Consider the following 23,945-nt stretch of genomic DNA (forward strand, 5'->3'; position numbering starts at 1 on the left):
TATCTGTAATATAAATCACTTAAATGGGCTTTAGTGCCTCTTTTTACAGCCACTCTTCGTCCACATTTCTTGCAAACTGGATATCCATCTTCAAGGACAACCCCGTGTTCGTTTTTCATATACCCAAAGTATTCCCATACTGTAGATTTTAACTTTTGTCTGGTAGGGGATAGAGGATAGAAATTGTAGTCTCTTACATTTTCTCTGCTGTACATAAACGAGTGGAGTCTAGCTGTCATGCCGAATGAAGTTGCATGTGCGTAGTAGCGCAGGTGAGATGTTCTTTATTTTTGTCCAAAACCGTGTATAAGCAAATGTTTACGGTATGATAATCGTAAAAGTTAATATCAAGTTATACCACCATACCGGTATACCGTTACAACCCTAATCTGAATTGAACTAAACTCAAATCAATTTCTCTATGACACTGTAATGAATCTGAAACAATGTTGTGCTCATTCTTTGTGTAATAAATGCATCGAGGCAGATTAATGCAGACTATATTGTCATTAGATATATGACTGTACCTCCGACAGACAACGTCTTGTTAGAGTTGTAATTTTGTTATGGAGATTGATTTGCACGCTCTTCCATGGAATGTGTTAAGCTTCAGTAGCGCTGCGCAGATGTATTAGCCGATGACATCAGAGTTTCGCAAGAAAGTTTCGAGACCAGTGCTTACTAATCGCTGTTTTGCAGAACTTCACGTAGGTCAGTCTACGCTAAGTGTAATCTGGCAAAATGATTGATAGGTGTCAGATTTTTTCGTCACTGCTTTATTTATTTATGATATATCTCACCCTGTAAGAGTTGGCATTCTTGTTTACCAGATCTCCCATTGAAGGGTTGATGAAAGTTTAGCAGTGTAATTGTTATCTACTTCTCGCTATTATATTATGTATGTTTATTGTGTGTGCTTAAATGACTTCTGTCATTACATTCAAAACCAAGATAAGCATTGTTAAACACAAGATTGTTAATATTAATAAGTATCTTCACCTTCAGCTTTTGCCGTGTGTCATAGGGCAAACCCAAAACAGGTTTTCTGGTTCCTCCACACCCATCAATGAGGCTTCCAAACACACAAAGTTTATTTTAAACCTGCTTTTCTTAAATACTCTCTTCATTATTAAAGCTTTTTTAGTATTTTAAATGTGCAAATGCAGACTACCTAGTGCACTTCCACAAAATAAAACCTTTAGCTAGGTGGACAGCAGAGAGAGTTTACCTATCTTCAGTGAGTGCACTTGCAGCAATCAATATAGACTTGTTCATCCACTTAAGTGTCAATTATGGCGCTTTTCCATTGCATTGTACCCCACGGTTTAGTTTGGGTCGGGTCAGCTCACCTCACTTTGGCATGGTTAGCTTTTCCATTGAGTTTAGTATCACTTCGCAGTGGGAGGGATTATAGGCGTGTCGTTATATTTGCTCAGCATACTGCTGTGACATCATACAAGTGAGAGCGTCCTTGTACATTCCCATACATTTATTTATTTCTCAGTCCGCCACAATATTAAAATTGGCTACCATAAATAGCTGTTTGCACATCGCATTTATCACTAACGTTACCGCTGTCTCACATGACAGTTTCATTTCAAACACCGCGGCGTCAGTCGACGGCGTTTAGCTGAGCCTCATTGAAGTTGCATTTGAGCATATAATGCTGACGTGCTCGTCGCGAATGTTCCGCCACAAACTGCAAGTTTGGAAAAAACTGTTATGGTGTTCCTGATTCTCAACCTGTGGATGTTTTTCATTGCTAAAAGGGAGTTTGGGAACTTATAGCAGAGCACAGATGACAACATGTTTGCTCGAGACAGCGCAAGCTAGCCTAGCACAGGTAAAGCTAATCTTTTACATTATAGTGATGACGTGACGATTCTCTCAGACCAATCAGTGATCTACAGTGTTTTCACGTCACGTTTGGTATCAGCTCGGGTCGCTTGGAACCCCAACCGAGGTGGTACGAAAAAAAGTATTGGGTACTACGTATTGCACCCAGTGGAAATGCTCCCAAAAGTAAGCTGACCCGACTCAAACTAAACCAAGCCGTGGGGTCATATGCAGTGGAAAAGCGCCATTGTAGTCATACATAAGTTCTATGCCGTAGGCTGTTCGTAGCTCTGCGTAGTCTGACGCGCACATTGCCAAAAAATAAACAACGCGTTCAGCCAGGTCAAAGACCTTGTTCACACTGTCAGTCCAAATTCGATTTTGGTGCATATTCGATTGGAATCCAATCACATTTAGAACGTTTGAAAGGCCAAAAACCGCATGAAATCCATTTTTTTTCTAATCCGTTTCAAGCTTCATCCAGAGGTGGTTTGAAATCCTTTTTAAATCGCATTTCCGAAAATCCATTTCAATCTGACCTCTATGATTGCATTTGTGTAGCTTTTGGTTACTTCATGCTGTCACATAAACGCAACCCCAGTCCGAACTTTGGAACAGTCCATTTTTGACGAAATGTTAGGGGTGTTTGGAAAGTCCACGTATTGGGGAATATAGTTTCTACAACGTCAGACGTCGAGGCAAAGTCGTCCCAGCGCAACGTCATTGCCATAGAAATGGTGCAGATAATCCGGAACACGGTAGAACGCTACAGGATGCACAAATCGGAACGTTTTGATACACAATGTGCACAGTGAGTCTGTCAAATCGAATATGCAACAAAATCCGATATGGATTGACCGTGTGAACAAGGTAAAAACTTCTGTATCAAATTTCTTCATAAGCATTCATGGTAAGAACAAAGATGGGAAAAGTTGAGGAGTGATTTAAATCAAACTGCAGCAAAAGTCACCATCTATTGACGTTGTGCTGCTACTGTGGGTTACACACGTTGATACTGCCTACCAGCGGTATGGTATACACATGTGTTTGCACATCGACGCAGAAGTATATATGAACACCAAAGCATAGCCTATGACGTCACGGCTACGCCGTAGGACAACTATAATAAGCTCTCTATAGTTAATTTGTGTGTGATAAATACACAACTGATCAAAGCAATGTTACATTTTTTTTATTCTGAATGCAAAGGAAACCATTGGTGCACTTTTTACTAAAGCATAGCTAATCTGATGAGTGTAGTTTTCCCACTCACAAGGTGTCTTTATATACTTATATACCAGTGGGGAACCTTCAGGGCCTTCTACGCCTTCAGAGAAGGCCTAAAAAAATTAATAAAAATATTTTTTATAATAATACTAATAAATAATAAAGTATTCAATAAAAATATGTTTTTACATGTTTAAATTTATATTTAATTTAATTTAATACATGTAATATATTTTCTCTCATCTATGTTCTAACGTTAAGCTTACTGTCAGGTTCATATCCAATCAGAATCGTCTGTCTCTATTAAGGCCCGGTAAACTGGCTCATTCATTGGTTAGGACTTCAAGAATCCCAAGGAAGGCCAAGCTATGTGTTTTGGTGTGGAGAGTGACGGGCAACTCGACCAATCACGCTTTGATTTCAAGTGGGCGGGTAAAAAACAAAACATTGTAAGCCTTCATGAAGTCCTAATCATGCAACAAGCTGGATGCGAGCTGCCGTAAAACACCAAAGAAGAAGAAGTCCTAATCATAGACCGTCTAATGGCCCGAATCTCTGCGGTGAGAGTGGTTGAGGTAAATGGCAGAAAACGTGATTGACGTTGTGGCTAGTTTGATAGGGCTGAGGTAAAAACGAAATTACTTAAGCGGGTACTCGTGAAGAGCACAGCCGAGAGATGCGCGTGCAGCTGCGCTGCGCATATCAGCCGTGAACACGAGAAAAATAATGGGTTTAATTATACTTTCACTTCCTGACAGTTTTACTTGAGGATAGTAATGACTGCAGGCGACGCCGAATTACATACAATATAATTACCTAACTAAATCTCAGAGAATGCAAAAACATTCACCGGGGCTCGGGCTAGGGATTTTGCGAGCCCGCAAAATATAACAGTTATAAGCCACAAGGAGGTGCACTGAGAACGCAGGGTGCTATATTTCCCCTTATGAAAAAAGACTAACAAGCTATCCTACAGCTAAATATATATTTACAAAAAACAAAAATTAAATGCAAATTTACAGAGCAGCAGAGTCTGTATTTGTGTTTATCAGTTAGATTAAAGTAATTTTAAACTTTAAAACTGCATTTAAAGGCAAACGATGCCTATTCTGTAATTTAACTTTGCGTGCTCAGAATTTTTACACGTTCACTGTATGATTTAACGAAATACGAATAGCCTAGTATTATATTCTGAATTTTAAAATTTATGAAAAACAAACTACTCTCAATTTATTTTGGTGGTTTTTCCCCCATGCTCACTTGTCTCCATTTTCCTGTTTTTAAGAATTAAGGCGGTGTAGTAAGTAGAACCTATCCATTAAATTTGTGACTTTCATTTATTGCGCCATGCGTAATTGCGCATGGAGAGGCATTTGCACTTCATTGCATATTTTGAAGGCCCAGCTGAAGTACTCACGGTTCGCCACTGTTATATACTATATACTCGTCTGACACCTCTTTCTCTGAGGCATCGAAAACTGTCTGTACCCTTTGGTCTGTCTGCAGCCTGATCTTGCTGTAGCTGAGATGGCCCTATGAGGATTTGTGGTTTGGCAAGGGCTGATTGCAGGGCTTTCTTTTGTCTTGACTCTTCTTGTTACATTTTCACCCGAAATAAGTTTTATAAAACGTATATTTGGAGCACTAACTCTTTCTGAAAATGTGTCCTGTTGTTAGAGATTGGTTGGGACGAGTGTCTGTTCTTCCAGACACTTCCACACTACTCAGAACGCACTTTAGATAGTTATTTTGTCTTTCTTTAAATAGCCTTTTAAGACAGCCCATCGACTGTCTGGTTTGAAAATATGAAGTTTTGCTCATCTCCCAAATCTGGCATTTTAATGTATCATCAAAGACCCAGCAATCGAGAAGCAATTATTGAGTGCGTTATACTGTTAGTTTGGCCTGTTGATGCTCATTCAGCCGGTCGTCAGTTTTAATCCAGTAGACGTTTGTTTTTCATGGATAATCTTTATTTTTAGGTAGTATCTGATTAATGAGTGTGCCGTATATATGGTGAAGAACGTGGCTCTGGTGTATTATAAAATCATTACGTTGTTTTTCATGTCTGCCCAGCTCTGCTGATTATTAGGTTTTTGTCAGAATGAATAATAACACTGAGCATATCTAATCTGTCTGCTTTATCTTTCAAACTGCTGTATGACCTTTCCTTTCGAGATGATGTGGTTCCATTGTAAAGAAATGAACGTATTGGATATTTAGCTAAGCGTTTCAGTTTTAATGTAGTTTATATACCTTTGTGGGTGATTATATAATTGCAGGTACATTTTGTGTCTAAATGAATTATTCACTATTTTTTATTATTTTAATAATTTCAGTGTTTCCCATACTTTTATTTATTCTTGGCAGCCTGCCATGAAATCAGAGTTTACCTGTCACAAATAGATTTTTTCACAGTGCAATTATTTTACTATCTCTGTCTTACATGGCAGGTTCTGTACAAACACCTGTAGCATCAGTCGATGCGGCATTATTTTTTTTCTGGTGACAGTATTAAATATGAATCTATTTTGATGTATTACTTCTGAAAACTTAATATTTTGTTCCTTTCTTTCAGGGACCAGTATATCCCCTCAAGAGAACTCTCATAACCACAGCTCTCTGCACAGCTCCAACTCTCATTCAAATCCCAACAAATCATCAGACGCGGTAAGTGCCATTATGCCTTCGAGACCTTGTTCCTGCACCAGCTTAAGGGAGGCACATTGATATTAGCACATGCAAAGCAGATTAGAGATATCATTATAGTTGCGAAACATCCTTAATGGAAGATGGATATTTTTTGGACATGGAATATAGAAAAGTTTGATTAGACCGTTTGTTGGTGGCTTGTGGGTTCAATTGTGGCCCTGCTTGTGAAAACCCAGATTAAGTCATTTTTTATGGTTTTACTTTTTATACATAATTTTTTTTTCTATGAAATGGACATAATGTATATACTATGTTGATATCTTTAATGTTGACTGGGTAAGGCCATGTCAAAGATCGAAATTAAAGTGAAATCAATGAGTGAATTTAAACTTTGATGCTTCTAATCTCATAAATTATTAAAATGAGAGATTGAGTCTAAGACAGGAATAGTATGTTATGGAATCTTATAAAATTATTGCTTAAATGTGTGTGATAAGTGAATAGTGCTCAAAATCGGCTGTTTAAATAATATCCTCTATTGAAATGAGTGGATGTTTTGACCCGGAAACAGTATTCCTTACGTCATCACTAGAGCCCGACCGATATGCATTTTTTGGGGCCGATGCCGATACAGATATTAGGGAGTAAAAAAAGACCGATAACGATATATCGGCCGATATTCTTTATGTGCATATTATAGTACAGTACACATATACTACAGTATATTATACTACTACAGTACTGTACATAGAATACACTATACATTAACAGAATATACTATACATAAATACTTTTTTGTAATGATCACATCACTCACAAATGTGGTGAACAAACACTTAAAATGACGTGATAAAGAAATGTAATATAGGCAGGTGTGTTTTACAAGTTAACAATAAACTATATTATCCAAAATGATTCTGATATAAGTGCACAAAACAGTAAACTTGACTTATTATAAATAACTTTAAAACACAAACAAAACAAAATACATATAACTTAAATCATTGTCAGTTTTGACGAGAATAATGTTATATTGGGCTTATTTTAAAAAATAGAAACTTATAAAGTCATTGTTTATTAGCTTTACAGTAAGTTATACTTCACAAATTAAATAGAAACTTACCGTTCAGACGACAATGCTTGACTTACTGACAATATAATGATGTAGGCTTATGTTTAATGTACTGCACAACGTTTTTATAACACGAACCCACAGTGTTCTGTCGGGACTTTAAACTTTTATAAAACTAAAGCGTCTACACCCTCGCTAAATAAAAGAGGCGGAGAGCAAAGTTGCGCGAGCTTATTTAATCAATTGCATGTTCAGTAACAACACAAGCAGCTGTACTCAGTTTAAGCGCGTCCTTTCTCCGCCTCGCGTCATTTCTTCCGGTTGCGTTTTAAACAACTCGCAAGTGGACAAAAGCGACGGATTAAAAACACCAAATGTAAACAGGAATGTGTCTCTCTCGCACACTCATAATCCAATCGACCAAAGTGCATCTTAATACCAGGTGTATAATGTTGTAAAGAAACCGCGTGACTGCCGCCACCTGAACTGACTGAAGTGACAGGGGTGGGGGATTGGCTGGTGTCACTCCAGTGAGTGACCTGGGTCGCCATTAGCAACCAACAGGGCGCGCTCTGCTGGCCAAACAAGTACTTACATCTTTCAAAAGCATTTAATGTTTTTTGAAAGGGACGTTCATATCGGCTTCATATCTGCGGCTTATACGCCGATACAGATATATCTGCGACATGCTCATATCGGCCGATAAAATCGGCAAAACGATAAATCGGTCGGGCTCTAGTCATCACTTAACAACCGGATACATTATCCCTATCATAATGCGCTTTATAATGTGCAATGAAAAGTATATACTTTAGTGTCCATAGAATGTTTGTGTTGTAATGATACTCTAAACCGAGCAGAAAACCTGCGATATACCACCCTCAGTACCTTTCGCGATACTCTTGTGGCAAACTGAATGCCCTTTGCCCCCCCAGCCAGAAGCATTGTGCTGCTCACCCGCGGTGAAAGTAAACATTGTCTTATCTTAGCAGCATTCTCCTTTGCCTGACATTAATGCATACAATCCCTATCCATATTATTCCTCTGTAGGAGCTTAATCCACTCATTATTCAAGATTCTAAAATCGTAGTGCTGTCACTGTGAAGGGTGACTATTTAATTTTGAGTCAGCTTACATAATTGACTATAATAATAATTGCTCATTCAGTGCAATGGGCTTGACATTAGCATTGCTTTTTTGCTACCATCTCTGTGCTCTCTGAGCAAACATTTTAGATATAAAAAAATGTTTCATTCATTAAAAAAATGGGAGATAGAAAGTGTAGCGCGTGATCGAGACTTTCAAAACGGGAGCCAGTTGTTAGTCGTAGAAACCAGAGGAGCGCTTGAGACTAGACATGATCTATATAAATGACTAAATTGCGCATGACGTCACAATTGTGAAGCCATGTTGTTATGCCCAAACATTCTATTAAATCAATGGACGTTATCAGACTTCAATGATAAAACATCACTTTGCTAGTCTCCGTGTAAATAATTACAACAACGTCTTAATCATGTACATAGTTATATAATGCATGTTGTACATTTTGCTTTTTAAGCATTAAATTACTATACATTCATCTTCATTACAGTATCAGGTCAGCGGATAGACCACAGCATATTTAGCATTAATGACAAACGTGCTCATTCTGAAATCTAAATAAATAATAATGCTTTGTACCGTGTGTGCATGCAATTGCTGATTTTGTATTTGTTATCTTTACAAGTTACCCAACTTTATTCAGAGAAATAACGCTGACTGTGTCGCTTACTGTCAAATTTTTTAATTTGTACCCATGTCATTAACAGAATGCAGCAGATACACTTACCTTAAAGGAGCATTTCACCCGTAGAAACATTAATGTTTTGAAAGTGCTTCATATTTGTAGTCGAAATGTAACATACATTTCGAATTTGGTGCCTATTTGACCGAGAAAAGGGGTGTTTGAAGTCTCACCCCCTCAACAAAGATATTAGACTTGCTGCTTTCAATGATGCAAAGGATGAAGTGCAAAACTGAAATCTGTATTTCTCCTGTCTCAGCGGCAACTGAGGAAATGATGCACGACCATTCAAAATCATGACTGGGGTTCTAACTACACAAAGCTTAATGCAAATGGGTGAAGTGTCCCTTTAATGTTTTTTTTATAAATTCCTTATCCTGCCCGATTAAAACACAAACATTGCAAATAACGCCAGAATTTACAATTAATTTACATACACAAACCTAAAAATTTATTTTGTGTGACTGATACGCTGTAAACGAACTTCTGCCTGTTGGGCTTACCAAGATGGCCGCTCGAACTCTGCGCTGGCTTCACCTCACGCTGTTACGTTAAGCATTCTATGCGCAATCCAGTCATTTATATAAATCAGTGGTTGTAGTACGTATGCACTGACTGACTCTGATCACGGCCAGGTGTACTCCGATCTACTTGGGTTTTAAGCCCGGGATACACTGCACGATTATCGGCTGTCCCAGACGAAAGATTGCCATCGTGAAACTATCGTTGCGATTTCTGTGATCGTGGCTCTCCATCGGTTGGCCTATGTCGTACAGGTTCAAAGACGGTCGTTTTCCCGGTCTTGCGTCCAAAGATAGCCTACGATAGTTTTCTGACAGTGTCAGATATTCGGCATGATCACTGCACAGTTTGTTTGCTGCTACGACCTGCGCGCCGGTATTTGTTTACCACGAGCGCATGCGGGTGACGCTGCCGCCGAAGCTTCCGTGTCATCATCATACAGTCTACATGCAGTGTTTCCCACAGGATTTTGAGGAGACTGTGGTGGTGATGACGTCACCCGCTAATTAGCATATGTGTGACGTCATCATGTCGTGTTTGCGTTTGATCTCGTGTTGGCACCTGAAATATGTTTCACTTCTACTCTTTGATCTGTATCTGTATTTGATCTGTATTATATATCAAATTATATTTTAACCTGAATTGAGCCGTTTTAAATAGTGAAAATAAAATGTAAATGGCAATCATGAAAAATCTATTTGTGGGGGCCAGTGTTGATTCTGTGGTGGGCCACCACAAATAAATCAATGTATGGGAAACACTGACATGCCTCTCGTACCCGAGTTGAAACGATACATGTCTCACAGTGTGATAAGGTAATGATCTTATAAGAGGACAAAAATCGTGCAGTGTATTCCGGGCTTAACACACAGTGTTAATCAGATGCGGGACCCGAGGTAATTAAACTAGGACTGACCCGGACCCAACTGACCATTAAAAAGGTCATGTATGGGTCTCAGGTCCTTTTTGAAGACCTTTATTTTCTGTTACTCTTGAAGTAGATAAGAAAACCACTATTAAGTGGTCGGGATGTAAACTAAAAACAAAACAACTGCCAAGAATCTTTTATGATTAAAAAAACAATACTGCATTTTTGAGAATAAAGTCATTATTGGCAAAGTGTGTATCAATATTTTCTCACAATCCTAATGGTCGATAATGGTAACATCAAATTATGAAATGCCACTGAAGTCAAAACACATTTTGAAGAAAACATTATACTTACAGATTTGCAATTTTTTTATTTTGATAAAAGAGTGATCTAGGATTTTATAGGCCTTTTTTGGATCAAACAAGATTATCCCTGGCAGAAACGGTGCTTTACTGTTAAACGTGTTATCTGGTGGTGTGTCAACCCTCCTGTGTGCAGACCATCTGTCTCCTATGCTGTAGATATCAGCTCTTCTGGGATATGCTAGGCTCTGCTTACCTTTACCAGAATAGAGAAGGGAGGTTTGGTGCTTTTGCCCAATTCAACTATTATAGCATATCTTAAAGGTTTGGAACCTGAAAAAGCAAAAAAGTATGTTTAACATGGTGTTTAACATGGTGCAATTCAGTATTATTTGTTAGACCAGGCCATTTTGTCATCAGTAAAACCAAACTGGATTGAATTTTAATCCGAAAACGCTGTGCCAAACCACAATCAGGTTGAGGAATCATGTTGAAAAGTACTAATTTGAACTGACCTGATAAATTATCAATGTCAGTGTGCCATAAATCCAAGATAAGTTTGGTTAGTCAGTGTAACATTTTGAATATCTTTGATATTTAAACAATATAGAAATCAAACTGAAATCTCTGTCCTTGTATGCCACCATTTGTTCAAAGTTGCATTAATTACAAAAATATAAAAAAGCGACAAAAGTACTTTATTCCCACGACACAGTTAATTGATGCAAGTGATGGTTTCATTGCATTTTATACTGCAGAGATTGCGTGTTGTCCTATGAGTGTCGAATTAGCACTTTACTGCTTTAACAATGTTAAACTACTTTTAAAAGCTGCCAACTAACTTCAGAAATATGTGAGAATGCACTTCACTTTAACACTGCTCCACTTCATAATATTTAATTACATAAAAACCAAGAATCAAAATTTTTATGCATTAATGTCTAACATCCCATGGCAACATTAAAATGTATTGCAGTAGCAATGCTGCCATTTCTGGGTCGAACTTTTGGGTTTCAACCGGCTTGTTACTTTTAAGATGTGTGTCATGCAATATCCACTTCTCACCGCATGGTTGTAGTATTTTTTTTTTACTAAATACTACAATAAATATGTGAAGAAGAACCACCGGAAGCGTTTGATATTTTGAGCTTTCAGTCCTGAGGTGTTTTTATTTTACAGCAACTGTTTGAAAATTTGTCACTTTCTTGCTTCCGCTAGACTCGGGGCACAACTGTAAGGTAGGGGTGACAAAATATATATCTTTTATCTTGATACTGACGAAATTTAATCAAAACCTATGGAGGAGAAGGTATTTAAATGAATCGCGGAAATTTGGTAGTCACGTTTGTGGTGGTAGATTAGCAAACCTGTCCTGTCAGAACATCAGAACTGCAGGCATTGTTCTAAACACCATGGATCTGAGTCTGAATATGACAAACTAATTCCAACTAAATGGCCCATTCCAACTAAAACAGTAAATGTTCATGATTTCATTTGAAAGAACTAACAAAATTCTACCGTCTGTTAAAATTCCATGCAAATATCTGATGAAATGAGAAGATTACAAGCTAAAACATGTTAACAAGCAGCATTTTCGGTCACACACCTTCCATTGACATCCATATATAACTTTTTCTCTGATTTCTAATATTAAAAATATCATAACTTTCTCAATCCTCAACGGATTTTTACAATCCAGGTATATATGTAAATGAGTATGTCTGCTCTGTCTAGTCAAGTGATAAATTGAGCTTTGGGGGTTTTAAAATTCTGTCATCATACCTAATTGCCGTAATGATTACATTACACTGCTCTAATCATGTATGCAAAGACTTTTAAGGTGTCTTAAGGTGAAATGTGTATTTTTTCCTTCTGTGCAATATGCAAAAACCAGAAAATATTCACAATAGTACGAGAAAATATTTCTCTGTGTGAGTTTGTGGCAGGACTGCCTGCTTGTTCGGCCATAGGCTCATTGGGGGAATGTTCAGAGATTTGTTCGTTATTTTTGCAATTCCTTTTTTATGCTAGTTGACTAGTAAATTACAAACTTAATGATTGTTAACTAGGGCTGAACGATACATCGAATTTTCATCGTCATCGCGATATGAACTCACGCGATGAACACATCGCAACAGACTGCCTTGACGCGATGAATAAAGGGAAAACAGTAAGCGCATGTAATAAAGTTTGACCTATCACGTTTAGTCCTGAAGACATGTGCTGCGTCCGAAATCGCCAACTAACATACTATATAGTATGCAAAAAGCACTACTTTGCCTACTATATAGTATGGAAGTAGGTGGTTTCGGACGCAGCGATGGTTTGCACGTTCATGATATTAGGCCAATCAGGGGAACCCCCAAGTCAGCTACGCTCAGATTGATTTGTGAGGTGTCAGTTTGCGACGCTGTGCCTGTTAGCAAAAACGATGGCAGAGGAAGGAGAGAAGAGTGAGGAAAATGTGTTGTCAGACGAAGACCTTGTGGTGAAAATGAACAGCACTTCAGCTATATCATGGAACTATTTTGGATTATGGACAGATGACGCCGCAAACACAGGTACTGTGGAAGCGGTGATTCTCATATTGCGTCTATTGCGCGCTCAAGTTCATTATTTCAAATGTATGTGTGCTCTGGAAGCACCGCGGTCGCGACACGCTGGTTTTTCCAGGTATTTCAAAAACATTGTAACTTTTTAGAATGACACAAGCGCAGCGTGCAGGTCATGTACAATAACCTACGTGTCTAGTGTTTTCCACGTGTTTTTAGGCGCGACATGTGAATGGCCCCTAAAACATGAAAAAAATATTTATGGCAACTCACATCGTCATCGCAACATTAAACAATGTCATCGCACATCGCAACTTTTCCTCACATCGTTCAGCACTATTGTTAACTGTTTGAAAAATGGTGCTAGGCTTTGAAAGTCAGAATGCTTGTAGGTGGAAGGTGGATTCAGGTGCATTACAGAGACATCACGCAGGGGTGATGTGCAGAAATCTGCCTCATCAGAAGTTACACATGCTTGCATCAGGATTCATCTCTCTCTCTCTCTCTCTCTCTCGCTTCCTTTACCTGTTACTCGTCACATGTATTATTTATTTTACACTTACTCGCATTGTTGCTCCATTAAACTGAAGTCACTTTATGCCAGGGTTAAAAACAACTGAATTGTCCTCTTTCCCCTTAACATTTTCTTTTGTAACTCTTTACCCATTTGATTGTTGCCATCTCTTTAAATTCTCTCATGATTCCCAGTGCTCACACCTGTTGTTTTCCATCTGTTTAGCCGTACGAGCCGCCAGATGATTGGTCCGAACACATCAGTTCTTCAGGGAAGAAGTACTACTACAATTGCAGGACGGAGGTGTCTCAGTGGGAGAAACCCAAAGAGTGGCTGGAAAGGTATTGAACACACATGCTTCACTTGTTGTACTAAACTACATGCTAATAAAGACGTTTAAGCTGTTGGTGGAAGTCAGGTGATCAATCGGGAGACCGGATTGTGAACGATCTAGGGTTTTTCCCCCAACATTGTTCTTGAAGGACCTCCAACACTAATATGTATATGCCTTCAGTGCTCCATTTCAGACTCTTGTACATCACTGAAGAATTAGGGTGTGTTTGGAGAGGCACCCAAAATGTGTAAATGGGGTCCTTCAGGAACAGGGTTTGGAACCACTGATGTAAAATGTTTCTGTAGTTGTTAAGAAACATTACAAGGAATGCTGTGAAAAATGTTGTTCAGAAACTCCTCGGTTCAGCAACACATCAGTGTATCAGTATAAGGGTGCATTAGGTGTTTTATAGGGGTGTAGCAATACACTGATATGGATAGATACATTGATGTTATTTGTAACGATCCGATGCATCGATGCCACACTTTACCAAAAAAAACCTATTTGAGCAGATGAAAATAAAATTTGTGCAGAAATGCGTAGATGGACGTTATGTCAAGGAATGATGACGTGGAGAGTGTCAAAATAAAGGTACCTCAAATCGCGTGGCATCGATGCATTGGATCGTTATAAATAAAGTCAATGAATTGTTACACCTCTAGAATTTACACTTATTGAGACGTAACAGCTAGGGCTTTACCTTCATGGCTGGTTACTCTTACCAGCACTTACCTTATCTCTTATGGTCTTGCATTGTGAAAATGATCTGGTTATCATTGGATGCCTCTGTGATTTGTAAACACCGTCATTTTGTTTTTCTCTAGAGAGCAGAGGCAGAAAGAGGCGACCAAGACGGCTACAGTGGTCAATAGTTTCCCTAAGGACAGGGACTACAGGCGTGAAGCCATGCAGGCTGCTCCTGTCAGCTTCTCCAGCACTAGTAAGTATCACTGTCTTAAAACCGTATAATTTAGCTGTGTAACCTGACTGTAAAGGTTGTTTACGTTCAGCCTGTGTAGTGCTGATGGCTGTAACATTGACCGTTTTAGGTACTAGCTCCTTTGAGCTTTAGGTCAACTCATCTGTTAGGGCTGCCCAACACAGGGAGCTTTAAAACTGTAGCACTTATAAGTGCATGACTCAGTTGCGGTGGGAGCCAAATTATAACAGCCAGTCATTTGTATCTGCTGTTTGGTAGAAGCATTAATACCCGGTGCAGATATGTTACTGTGAATCAGTGGAGGTGAATCAGTATAAATGACAGTTTTTTTAGATGTATGTGGCTTTTTTAGCAAGATATTTTAAAGCAAGGATGTACAGATCCTAACCCTTCCTCAGAGAGAAAGATGGTGGTCTGATGTTTGGTTGTTTGTTTTCATGTGTTTTGCTTTTGGAGGGTTATTACTGACATACTCATTATTAGCGGTGCACAGTAGGAGCCATGTTTCCACAAGCGATCACAGATTGGTTTTGTATTTATAGAATGCAATCGTTCTTAGTTTTTGCAGTGTGTTGTTTTGTTGGTTACTTCTTATCATTACCGCCTACGTTGTCCATGCTGGCAGGTGGCAGCAGCAGGTCTTTGAAGACCATCAACATGTCATGCTGCTTAAGGCAAACACTTCTGTGTTTTAGTGCTACCCACAGACAAACTTGTGTGTATTATCGGCCGAATTTATAGTTACACTATACACTTATAGTTATAGCCACATATTTTGGGAGTTCTTATTCTTAAAGGTATAGCGGAAGATTTTCCCAAATTTTTGAAAAGAACCGCCCCTCCACTTTAAAAAAAAAAAAATGCACATGCGCAACACTCTACTTGCTCCAGAGAGAGGGAACGCCTATTAATGTGTGCACGAGAGAGAGCATGCACGAGCCAAGTTCGCTCTGTTTAGAAGTGGCTGTCGGCATGGCTCATACATTGAGATGTTTACCGTGTCTGCGTGGTTTGTGTCTTGTGCCAGGGCTAGCATCGCTAATCATAGCTTAAATCAACTTTTACTAGCAGTGATTTTGAATGGATTTCTCCAAATAGCATGCCAAACTTTACCTGTCGAGAAGAAACTTCGCGACTGAGGCATCAGTGTGGAGCCCAACCTGTGCTTTTAGCGCACGCCAGCGTGTTAAATATCTTCTCAACGACACTCTGGTCCTTTTTCTTTCTTCAGAAGCCTTTCTCTTCTTGTCATACAATTCGTAGACACTTTCTGCGACCCTCAGACATTCTGAAAAAACACGGTGAGAACGCGAGCTTCAATGAATGGCTGAAACCGTAGCCCACCACACATATACACCTGAAAGTGCGCATGTGCAGAAAGCGAACCTAGGGCTGAGCACGTACGACGGCCTTACGTAAACGTATGACCAGAATGATTGACAACTAGGATGACCCACAGTCTTGATGATCCACCCCGAAAAAGAAAATCTTCCGCTATACTTATACTTTTTTTTTTTGACTTGATATAATAATTATAATAATAATACCACCTGCCATTAACTAGTGAGTAATCTGCGCCTCTGTTTGATTTTGCAACAACGATCTACGGACGGTCTGTGGCAGAGTCATTAAATATCACACGTAGTATGTTACTGTTTTAGTGTTCGGATGTCTTGTTTTGCCTGAAAACGTTCTTCCAATTAGCTCACGTAGTCTCGCATATTACTAAGCTTCCACCGCTGCGAAAATCTGTAAATACTAATTTTACTGCAACAAAACAATTGCTCAAATTTAAAAACCAGTGACGCGCCGCTGGAGAGATGTTTTGACGTGAAGCATGCTCAAGATACAAACAACTTTAACAAAGATGACAATGAGATGCAGCAGTAAAAGTATGCATAAATTTGTTGTCATTGTTTTTTTTACATGTTATTATAAGAGTCATCTATGGGAGAATTACCCCTAATTTCATGTGTTTAGTGTGCACTTTTCCTTTTGAGTAACCTGGAAGATTTAGTAATATGCGATGTTGTTCTGTTAGAAAATAGCTGGTAAATAAAAAACCAAGAGACTTCATATGATTGGATTAATGTTGTAGTATTAAGAATTAAAGGACTGAAGAATTAAATAAGATTCATTATAATTGTGACCCTCTAAATCAGGGGTCTCAAACTCAAACTGGCTTGGGGCCATTTCTGAGACTGACATTTCATCAGAGGGCCGCAGAGCTATTTTAACGTTCAAAAAAGTACAATATTTCTTTAAAATATTTTTTAATGTATAATAATACTTGAAAATATATAAACAGTGTTTTTTATTTTTTAATATACATTATTTTATAAAAGTAAGTAAATATTTTTTTAACCTTATTAGGCTTTGAATTATTAACTAAGGCCTATTAAAACTAACAAATTTAATTCCTATACATTTATAAACTATTATAAAAAAAATGTACCAACAGTACGTGTTTCTGTTTTTTATTTATTTTTGACTGTTTTCAGTCATAGTATTGACTTCATTATGTTCCTTTTTGTTATTCCACCGTTTTAATGAATTTGGTATTATATTTAGAAAAATATTAATAAGTGAAAGTGATCCTAAAAACATTTGGATGGGTAGTCAATGTTACATAAGCTAGTTGGACAGTAAAAATAAATAATACTGCTCTATGTATAAGCAAGCAAGATAATAATGTATGTATTATACTTCATATATTTCATTATATATAGAAGTGTACATACTGTATCCTCTGTAATTTCTCCTCATCTTTCCTCTTTTCCTAACCTGGGCACTTTGATGGGTCATTTTCTCATCCGTAGTTTAATATTAAACTGTTGCAGTACATCTTCCACTGCGGTGTCTCCATTAGAAGCTGTGACTTGATGTGAACTACAGTAATAACCCCACAGCAGCTCTTCTCTGAGTAACAGAGTATCCACCCGGAAGTAGCAAATCTTCTCTGGACAAACACTACAAAGTCGCGACCAGATGAACTGATCGCATTGTGACAATGATATGATTGACGCGAGAGGAATTAAAATCCGATCACGCATTCCGTTACTGCGTAGCAACGGGTGACGTGATCCCACGCTGCGCAACCTCCGCTCACAAGTAAGCACTTTGAAAAGTAAACATACTTTAAGAAACGCCTCGACTCGTTTTAAATCGCGTTGTTAGACGCGACATGTGACCGAACCCTTAAACGTTTAAATAAAAAAAACGAATTTAAATAAAAATCTTTCTGCGGGCCAGATTACGTTATATTGTTGAAAGGTGACGCGGGCCGCAGAGAGGGGGAGGGCGGGCCGCAAATGGCCCGCGGGCCGGGAGTTTGAGACCACTGCTCTAAATCATAATCAAATCAAACTTTGTGAAAAATATTTATGCATGTTGCACCATCTGAAACTATGACCAGGTGCAGCAATTCAGTGAGTGCCTTTACATGCACAGTCTTATGCCAATTATGCTTAATAAACTGATAACACATGGGGTAATGTAAACGCGTAAAACGATTTTCTTTAATCGGGGAAAGCCCATAAGTGCGTAAGCAAAAAGCGATCGGAACAGGTAGTTTTTTGCTCATTACCCCGATTTTGCATGGCATGTAAACACCTTAACTGGCTTTCTCATGGTTTTGTCCATGTGCGCATGTCTCCGCGTGTGAAAGATAAACGTCAGACACGGAAGTAAGCGCAAAGTAACGCATAAAAGTCTCTACTAAAGCAGTTTGCAGAGAAACTGTGAAAATAAAAACTGATGTTATATTTACAGGTTCTGGAGACACGAAAAGAGATAAAGCAATATAGCTTAAGACAAATATGCCGTCTGCTTTTTGATCGACTATTATGTACTATAGGTGATGATGTCACTATCTGCAAGAAACCTGACAAATCTCCAAGTCCCATGTAAACGCAGTTGTCTGCCTAGCGGTTTTATTGTTTTGCATGTAAATGCATGATAACAGTTTTTATAAGCAGAATTTTGATTGTTATCCGCTTATTCTGTGCATGTAAACATACTCAATGTAGACTATGTGTGTCCCAGCGTATGCATTTAACCACAGTGATAGTTAAGATGCCATTTGTGTTATTATGGTTACAAACTTACATTTACTGCTTGTAATAACTGTTTTGGTAGGATCAGTGAACTATATCTGATGAAATCAATATAAATATTCAATAAATCAAAAATTGTATTCAATGTCATTGTTTTATTGTGTGTCATATGTAGTAGGTACCGTTTTGGGCTGAGGGGTATTGCCAGTCTTTTGTGGGAAACACTTGAGTTTAGTTTTTAATGTTTGGTTAAAGTACAGCAATAATGATGTGATTATTAACCACATAAAGCTCCATTAAAATAAATAGTGGCTTTGCTGTTTGTGTTTCTTTGCACATGCTCGGTTTTTATGATGCAGAATTAGTCTCAACGTGGTTTTATGCATGCTTCACATGATTATTTGAGTAAGGAAAGTTTTTAAATTGCAGTTAAATTGGCAAGGCCTTAAAACACATGCAAATGATAAACTTTCATGGCAGTGTCGCACTGGCCTTAGCATTGTTCACGCTGGCCCCGTCAGGCAATCCTTATTGTTGAGCTCTGACAGAAATCATAGTACAATTATCAAACAACATTGTCCCTTATCTTTGTAAGACTCCCCCTTATATAAATAACTGACATATTTGTCAGTTATTTTTACTCGAGTAAGACGTTTACAGATTTTTAAATGTAGATCTCTAACTACAAATGCGGCCTGTATTTCTGAAGTGCGTGTAGTCTTTTACTTGTTTTTCTGGCAGTCCTGAGAACTTGTTCTGAGGGCACCTGTTAAGAAATCGTCAGTAGGGTTGCGCCGTGTTACCAGTCTTGGGATTTGTGCTTATTGGGATTCGTGCTTATTTTTAGATGCTGATGTGTGCAGCATTTATTAAACAATAAAAATGCATCCAGTTTAGCTGCTCTGTTTATAGGCTTATGCGTGTGTTTTACTGAATGTGTTATCGCAGCTCTGTTTATTCTGAAGGGATCTCAAATGAAAATACTATCCTTGCCAGTTTTTATTGGACTGTCAGTAGGCATGTGCCAGTGTCAGATTCTCATGATAAATGCTAAAGCTTTTATCATGGCATTGGTGTGCGTTACAAAATAGACAATAAACAGAGTTGTCCTTTTTAAAAACAAAATCGCAGTTAAATGAACTCCGAAAATCATTTTCTTGAACTTAATAAATTAACCAAAAGTGTAAACCTAAATATTTTTCTTCTCTCGATTGTTTTAAACAGAGTCTTCAGTTGCCACAGATAAGCCTTCATCCCTCACACCCTCCTCTTCCTCTGCTGCTGTATCTGGATTAAGTGTGGCTAATTCAGCCAGTACAGCTTCTGGCTCTACGGTTCCTGTTTCTCCAGTGATGCAGTCACCAGCCCCGCCCAGTTTTCTCCAAGACCCCTCCCTTTTACGCCAGCTCCTCCCAGCTCTGCAAACAGCCCTGCAGCTAAACAACGCCAGTGTAGATATGGCCAAGATCAATGAAGGTGAGTTACTACAAGAATCTCTTAATGATGGGAAAGGATCACAAACAGCACAATGCTTTTTAAAGGCTGTAAAAGCGAGTTAGACCATGATCGTTTCTTTGAAAGGAAGAGATTTGAGGGTGTATTTTCTTGCATGTTATGGATATAATCAGGTAGCAGAGGTTTTTATCCTTTATCAACCCCCCTCCACACCGCAGCAATAACCTCAAACAGGTACTTCCTGTAGCTGTGTATCAGACCTGCATATCATTAAGTAGGAATTTTAGCCCATTCTTCCTGGCAGAACTGCTTTAGCTGTGTCATTTATTTGTGTATGGCCCTCTTCAGGTCAATCCATAGCACCTCTATTGGGTTGAGGTCTGGGCTCTGACTTGGCCACTCCGAAAGGCAGATTTTGTTTTTCTGAAGCCATTCTGTTGTGGACTTGCTCCGGTGTTTTGCATTGTTTTCCTGTTGCATCACCCACCTTCTACACAGTTTCAGCTGAAGTACAAACATTCTCACATTATCCTGAAGAATTGTCTAATATACTTGGAAATTCATCTTCCTCTCAATGATTGCAAGCTGGCAAGGCCCTGGTGCAGGTGTTTCCTCCACCATACTTTACAGTTAGGATGATGTTTTCATGATGATATGCCGTGCCCTTTCTATGCCAGATGTAGCGCTGATTTTTCTCCAAATAGTTCAATCTTCGTTTCATCAGTCTACAAAACATTTTGCCAATTACGCTGTGGAGTGTCAGAGTGTGCTGTTTTGCAAACTTCAGGCCTACAGCAATGTACTTTTTAGTAAGCAGTGGCTTCCTTCGTGGTGTCCTGCCGTGGATACCCTGCTTGTTCAGTGTTTTACATATTGTAGATTTGCGAACAGAGATGTAAGCAAGTTCCAATGATGCCTTCATTCGGGGTTGTTTCTTTACCTCATTGGTGAGTCTTTGTTGTGCTCTTGGTGTCATTTTCACTAGATGCCCACTTTTTAGTAGAGTAGCAACAGTTCCAAAGCGTCTCCAATTAGATCGCCTAATTGTAGACTGGTGAATTTCTAAAGGCTTTGAAATAACTGTGTAACCCTATCCAGCTTTATGTAAAGCAACAATTCTTGATCGTAGCTCCTCTGAAAGCGCATTTTGGCGAGGCATGGCTCACATAAGCGTGTTGTTTTTGTGCAGAGCAAACTTTAAAAGTTAGAGGGGTTTTTATCAGTAAAAGTAGCTGTATTTCTGTCGGAGCCGATGGTGTAGTGGCCAGTGCTCCGACATATGGTGCCAACGCACTTCCGGCGACCCGAGTTCGAATCCTGGCTCGAGGTCCTTTGCCGATCTCCTACCCCTCTCTCCACCCTGTACTATCCTGTCGCATTTAATTTACTACTGTCTACTGTCAATAAAGGCAAAATGGCTCAAAAATGTAACTTTTTAAAGGAGCTGTAGTTCATACCTCCAAACTTAACCAGACTCCAGGTGTGCTAAAACCTGCCTTGAATTAACTTTTTTGAGGTCATTAAAGTCACCATGAAACTGAAGTATCGATTGCATTATTTTTTTTATTTGAACACAAAATGTAACGTGTTAAAATGACACATCATGTGTTAAAAAGCATAACACAAAAAATGTGTAAAGTACTAGTCTCTGAACTGTTATATACTGTATTTTAGTGCAACTAAGTGACCAATAAAGCATTTCTCATTCTCATGTGTGGAGTGCGCGCTCAGAACTATCCGTGCGCTGCACCGTCCCCGCAGTTGACTTCCGCCTTTTGGTTTTATTTTTAAAACAATTTATTTTTGACATTTGTGAATCAATTCATAATCATCCACGTCCGCATCGCAATGCATCGTAAGAATCGACCTATTCCACTGCAAACGTGTCCTAGTGATGGCGCTTGTGTTATTGCAACAAGAAGTTATCCTTTAGCTCTTTGATGCAGGAGTTTTAAATGCAGATCAACATTGACATCAAAAATTGTCTGTAAACTGTACTAAAGCAAAGATCAGGGAGCACCACGCTGAAACTGAGATCAACAGGAGCATATAAGGACTGCATCATATGCTTGTTTATAATCTTACCATAAACAAAAATGCATGTGTGTGGTTTCTTCTCGAAGGAAATTGTGGGGAATAAGCAAATTTAAGAAGCTGCAGATAAAATCCACCAATTGCATGATTGCAAACACCAATACAATGTCTTTTCAGGATCTTTACAGGATGTGTGTGAACTAGAGCAGGGGTTTTCAAACCTGTCCTGGAGGACCACTAGTACTGCACATTTTGCATGTTTCCCTTTTGTGACACACCTCATTCAGTTACCTTAGACACCCAGTTCAGGTCTTGCAGTCTCTACTAATGAGCTGAAGATTTAAACCAGGTGTGTCTAATGAGGGAGACATGCAAATTGTGCAGTACTAGTGGTCCTCCAGGACAGGTTTGAAAACCCCTGAACTAGAGGTCTTCACGGGTCCACTTAGTTCCGAAAGTCAATGTCTTAGTGAGTCAATGTCCTTTTCAAACCTCTCATCTGTTTGCCAAGAGCGCTTGCGACATTGTGTGGCTGGCGATAGGTTAATTTTCGATGAGACAGACATGTTAGTTAATTTTACATGTACATTTTAGCGGTTACCTTGGTTTCATCGTCAGATAACAAAGCAAAACAAATGGAGCAGCTCGCCAAATTGGTTGCGAGGCCACCGGAGTTTCTTTCTGTCTGACAGCTCTGTGTCGGTCTGCAGAATGCACACACATCAGTGCCGTTTACATTCGGGTCCAGTCGGGTTAAAAAAAAGTGGGGTCGGAGTCGGGTCTAATTTTCTCGGGTTTGTCTCGTTTGTCTAATTTATGCACGTCGGGTTCAGGTATAAAGTGATTCGGGTCATTTCGGGTCGGGTACGTTTCTTTGGACCCGAGAAGACCTCTAGTGTGAACACATGCACAGACTACGTAAAATGATCCCAGACACATTTTCTGCGTAATTTTCCATAATCTGTGTCTAAAAGGGCTTAAGGTTTGCATTTGACCCATTGTGTGCAGTTAAAAGCATCTGCCTCAGGGATTCACAAATGATATTTTTTTATGTTTGCATAGACTCTTGTTGGCTCAAACATAGTCTGCATGTTTGTTATTCAAATTTTAGAAAACATTGGAGTTTACTTTTGAACCCTGTGTGCCCAACTTTCACTTTGGCCTATGGCGATTCCTGTTTAGGTCATTGTCATTTTTTACAACCTTGTTTTTAACTTCAATGGAAGCTTTGGTGACTAAAAAGGCATTTTCATATATTTTGTGGATTTAACACGGGCATATTTTATCACTCTTTAATACTGTTAGAGATATTTTAGGTTAACGAATGCTTGCTGTTTTTTTCTATGTTCTCCTTGCTTTTTTTTGCTTCATTTTCTGTTTTGTGTCTCTGAAGTTCTCACGGCTGCAGTAACTCAAGCTTCGCTGCAGTCCATGCTCCATAAGATCCTGACTGCTGGTCCGTCTGCCTTCAACATCACAACTCTGCTATCCCAGGCTGCTCAGCTGTCCAGCCAAGGTATACAACACACACACACACTTTGCTGTCCCTCTGTTCATGCCTTTCACATCAAAACCTACGATACGTGTCGCTTCTGCTCAGTATGTTCTACAGTGCCAGAAAATGACTGCTACTCTTTACAAACGGTGGTTTTGTGACCTAAATTTAAACACCTTTGAGGTCATGGTTTCAGTTTGTTGCTGATTGGAGATAAGTTAGCTGTGGGGTTCTAAGTCGTCTTTCTTAAGCAGATGGTGTTGCTAGATTATCAACGGTCAAACACACTGAGGTGTGA

The 23,945-nt window shown here is 38.9% G+C and overlaps 1 protein-coding gene across 2 annotated transcripts in view; it reads left to right on the forward strand.

The window, feature by feature from the left end:
- waca (WW domain containing adaptor with coiled-coil a) overlaps positions 1-23,945 on the forward strand; it is a 37,515-nt gene that overhangs the window by 6,627 nt on the left and 6,943 nt on the right. For both annotated transcript variants that reach the window (XM_055175984.2, XM_055175983.2), the window contains exons 4-8: positions 5,642-5,733; positions 13,560-13,675; positions 14,493-14,608; positions 19,888-20,139; positions 23,546-23,668. In XM_055175984.2, coding sequence (XP_055031959.2) covers positions 5,642-5,733; positions 13,560-13,675; positions 14,493-14,608; positions 19,888-20,139; positions 23,546-23,668 — 699 coding nt within the window. The remainder of the gene's footprint in view (positions 1-5,641; positions 5,734-13,559; positions 13,676-14,492; positions 14,609-19,887; positions 20,140-23,545; positions 23,669-23,945) is intronic.

The sequence above is a fragment of the Misgurnus anguillicaudatus genome, chromosome 4 (genome assembly GCF_027580225.2).
Source record: "Misgurnus anguillicaudatus chromosome 4, ASM2758022v2, whole genome shotgun sequence".
Lineage (NCBI taxonomy): Eukaryota > Metazoa > Chordata > Actinopteri > Cypriniformes > Cobitidae > Misgurnus > Misgurnus anguillicaudatus.